At 37.4% G+C, this 5,000-nt stretch overlaps 1 protein-coding gene across 1 annotated transcript in view; it reads right to left on the reverse strand.

Annotated features, from left to right (window-relative positions):
• slc2a9l2 (solute carrier family 2 member 9, like 2) overlaps positions 1-5,000 on the reverse strand; it is a 25,050-nt gene that overhangs the window by 3,451 nt on the left and 16,599 nt on the right. Inside the window, 2 exon segments of the mRNA XM_026225749.1 lie at positions 2,282-2,357; positions 2,468-2,569. Of these exon segments, the coding sequence (XP_026081534.1) occupies positions 2,282-2,357; positions 2,468-2,569 (178 nt within the window).

The following is a 5,000-nucleotide window of genomic DNA, read 5'->3' on the forward strand; positions in this document are numbered from 1 at the left end:
AGGCTCCGTATATATGACCCAAAGTAACTAGTAACTAACTACTTGAGTAGATTTTTTATCCGATACTCTTTTACTCTTACTCAAGTAACTATTCAAGACTAGCACTTTTACTTTTACTTGAGTAAATATTTGTAGAATTACTTTTACTTTTACTTGAGTAAAGTTTTTGGGTACTCTACCCACCTCTGACAATGAATCAGTGTAATGGATGAATGAGAATGAAACCCTGAGCGATCAGCCCTCCCTACAGCTGTCTGTGTCTGTGTCTGTGTGTGTGTGTGTGTGTGTGTGTGTGTGTGTCCTCACAGCTCATGTCCTGAGGATTGGACACGGATTGAGCCGCACATCTATTTTTAAACATGTGCTTTAATGTTTTTTGGACAGCAGGAAACATTTGAGTTCCTGCACATCTGGATCAGTCGCTTAACACAAACGACCACGACCATCTGCACACACACACACACACACACACACACTCAGACACACACACACACACACACACACACACACACACACACTGACGGTGGCTCAGCATCAGGACAGTCGTTCTGTCTGAACTACATTCTCTGGCGCTGCTGGGAAACTCAGTGATGACGGATGACTATCACTCACACTACAAAAGAATCAATTCAAGGATTCAAACATGAGAAATGTGGAAACGAATCACTTGTAAAGTTCACGTCCAATGTCAGAATTTATTATTCTATTATTTTATTATGTCCTTTCTTTAACATTTGAAAGGATACTATGCCAAAGTTATTGCTTTCTTTATTCAAACTGAACAAACATCAGAGGTGTGCCCCAAGGTTCAATATTAGGGCCACTTCTTTTTTTATGTTAATAATTTACCGCTATATAAAAATAACTGTAAAGTTACATTTATGCTGATGACACTGTCGTACATGTATCCAATTCAGATATTTAACAAATTCCGTTATCTCTTCAGTAAATTAGTACTTAACAAAACCAAGTCTGATATTATGATTTTAGGTTGTAGAAAGGAATTAAAATCTTAAATTTCTTCTTGTGTTACATCATGTAAAGATGATACTTCTTTGCATAAAGTTGATACTATTAAACACCTTGCAGTATGGATTCTGAACTTTCCTTTACATCACATATTAATCATATTCTATGTAAAATTAATTTTGGAATTAGTACTTTACATCTATCTAGAAATTTCATATAGTGTTCGTAAGAAACTTGCTTCTCAACTTATACTTACAATCTTTGATTTTTGTAATGTTGTTTATCAAACTGCATAAAAAATTAGAACTTGCTCCACTTAACACAGTATATAACAGACTCTGCAGATTGGTTTTGGGATGTTCCTTTTATACTCGTCATTGTATAATGTATAATGCACTCCAATAGCCATCTTTGCACACAAGACGATATATTAATTTATTTTAAAATGCAGTTATTTTAAATATCCTAGTTATTTACTATAATATTTTGTACCATTTTCTTCAAACTATCAGGTTAGCTGTTAACCCTAACATTCTTTTCAGAGCTATTTATTTGTTCCTTGTGTCAAAAAAAACTACTTGTGTTGTTTATGGATGTCTTGTTAATTTGCAGAAGGCATTAGCGACTAAAAGCTGCTCTGAGCGGAGTGATTGGTGAATGGGTGCTGTGATGTCATGAAATATACATCATCAACCCGACCAATCAGATGTGAATGTATCACTGTGGCATTAGGTTCGGTATCTTTTATGTTTGCTATCAAAAATGCCAGTGTGAACACTAAACGGACTAGGAGCAAATGTATCGTTTTCTTTTTTGGTCCTGACCAAACGAACCAAGAGAAACAAACTACAAGTGAGAACACACCCTCATACACACATAAACACACACACACACACACACACACACACACACACACACGCACGCACGCACGCACGCACACAGGTAAGGATGATATCTATCTGTCCATCATGCTTCACTCTGTGTGTCTGAATATTTTATTTCTGCTGTCATGAGACTCTGATGTAAATGAGAAGCAAACCATCTGCTGGAAACAGTGAGAGTTTCTCGATTCATATTCATCTGACTTCTCGCTTCATTTCCTACTGTATATGAAAGTGAGTTATTAGAGATTCAGCGTCCTTCTGAAGGTCGATGAGAGAAAGAGCAGTCAGAGAAATGACTTATTCTGACGAGGAGCATCTCCTTTATATTCTTATGATCAGAAGAGACACACAGAGCTGTGACCTTTGACCTCTGACACATCCCCATACTGATGAATAAAACAGACACACACACACACACACATCTGTACCTGGACCGGAGCAGAAGGATGCGATCAAAAGCAGAATGGAGGTGAAACTGAGATACGGCATCCAGGAGAACCTGTCCTACACACACACACACACACACACACACACACACACAGACCAACACAGAGAGAGAGACATGGCTTGAGTTCAGTGTGTTTGAGTGTGTTTAGAGTGTGACTGTGATTTACCTGATACTGTAGGAAGACTGTGAGGAGACTGAAGAAAACAGCCATCGCTGAAAAACCAAAGATCAGTAACGGCCTCCGACCGACTTTCTCAATCACTAAACCCTGAAACACACACAGAGCTTCATTTCATTTTAGTCCACACTGTTACCGTCACTGTTATTATTAATAATATTAGCAAAAATAAAGTGTAGTTTCACACGAAGTGTCATCGATTGGGAATAAATATCATGAATTAAATAAACTTTTATTTTTCTACAAATAAAAAAAAAAAAAATTCTACAAATTAAAAAAAAAAAAATCACTCATTTTATTATTTTATCAGACAACATTTAAAAACCGAAATAAAAAAGTTTTTTTTTTTCAATTTTAAATGACAATTTATTATTTTATTTAACTACATCCCTTATTTATTTATTTCATAAAATTCACTTTAAAGCTTGAATTACGTTTTTTCAAAATCAAAATCACCCTAAAGAGAGCAGCCCGAAAAATGGAGTGCAGCTGGAGGAAAAAAAACTAGAGGTATTTCGTATTGCTTGGCGGGAAAGTAGCCTATCCTACAGAAAAGCATTAAAAACTGCTAGATCTGATTACTTTTCTTCTCTTTTAGAAGAAAACAAACATAACCCCAGGTATTTATTCAATACAGTGGCTAAATTAACGAAAAGTAAAGCCTCAACAAGTGTTGACATTTCCCAACACCACAGCAGTAATGACTTTATGAATTACTTTACTTCTAAAATCGATACTATTAGAGATAAAATTGCAACCATTCAGCCGTCAGCTACAGTATCACATCAGACAGTGCACTATAGACCCCCTGAGGAACAGTTCCACTCATTCTCTACTATAGGAGAGGAAGAATTGTATAAACTTGTTAAATCATCTAAACCAACAACATGTTAGACCCTATACCATCTAAGCTCCTAAAAGAGGTGCTTCCAGAAGTCATAGATCCTCTTCTGACTATTATTAATTCCTCATTGTCATTAGGATATGTCCCCAAAACCTTCAAACTGGCTGTTATTAAGCCTCTCATAAAAAAACCACAACTTGACCCCAGAGAACTTGTTAATTATAGACCAATCTCGAATCTCCCTTTTCTGCCCAAGATACTAGAAAAGGTGGTATCCTCACAATTATATTCCTTCTTAGAGAAAAATGGTATATGTGAGGATTTCCAGTCAGGATTTAGCCGTATCATAGTACTGAGATTGCTCTCCTTAGAGTTACAAATGATCTGCTCTTATCATCTGATCGTGGGTGTATCTCTCTATTAGTTTTATTGGATCTTAGTGCTGCGTTTGACACAATTGACCACAACATTCTTTTGCATAGACTTGAACACTTTGTTGGCATCCGTGGAAGTGCATTAGCATGGTTTAAATCGTACTTATATGACCGCCATCAGTTCGTAGCAGTGAATGAAGATGTATCATATCGATCACAAGTGCAGTATGGAGTACCTCAAGGCTCAGTACTAGGGCCGCTACTCTTCACACTTTATATGTTACCCTTGGGAGATATCATCAGGAAACATGGTGCTAGCTTTCACTGTTATGCTGATGATACTCAGCTCTATATTTCCTCGCATCCCGGTGAAACGACAATTTGAAAATCTGAATGACGAGTAATTTCTTACTGCTAAATTCTGAAAAAACAGAGGTGTTAATTATAGGACCTAAAAACTCTTGTAATAACCTAAAAAAGCCCTGAATGGTTTAGCACCTCAGTATTTGAATGAGCTCCTTTTACATTATACTCCTCTACGTCCGCTACGTTCTCAAAACTCAGGCAATTTGATAATACCTAGAATATCAAAATCAACTGCGGGCGGCAGATCTTTTTCCTATTTGGCTCCTAAACTCTGGAATAACCTACCTAACATTGTTCGGGAGGCAGACACACTCTTGCAGTTTAAATCTAGATTAAAGACCCATCTCTTTAACCTGGCTTACACATAACATACTAATATGCTTTTAATATCCAAATCCGTTAAAGGATTTTTAGGCTGCATTAATTAGGTAAACTGGAACCGGAAACACTTCCCATAACACCGTACTTTCTACATCATTAGAAGAATGGCATCTACGCTAATATTTGTCTGTTTCTCTCTTGTTCCGAGGTCACCGTAGTCACCAGATCCAGTCTGTGTCCAGATCAGAGGGTCACTGCAGTCGCCTGGATCCAGTACGTATCCAGACCAGATGGTGGATCAGCACCTAGAAAGGACCTCTTTGCTTTGACGCAATGTATTTTGTTTAAAGTGCTATAATAAAGGTGACTTGACACACTCTCTCTCACACACTCAAACACACACACACACACACACTCACACTAAACCAACAGGTGTTGAAGATGAAGGCAGTCAGTGTTGTGTGTGTGTGTTGTATTAGAGGATGCTGATAGTTAGTAATTAACTAGTTCTCTAGAGGAACAGTGGGGATCTCTGCTTGTGTTCTGGACATTTGTTTGTGATCAGAGAGCATCATGGGACGGTGATGAATGTCACTATCACACATCAGCAGGCTGC

The sequence above is a fragment of the Carassius auratus genome, chromosome 39 (genome assembly GCF_003368295.1).
Source record: "Carassius auratus strain Wakin chromosome 39, ASM336829v1, whole genome shotgun sequence".
NCBI lineage: Eukaryota > Metazoa > Chordata > Actinopteri > Cypriniformes > Cyprinidae > Carassius > Carassius auratus.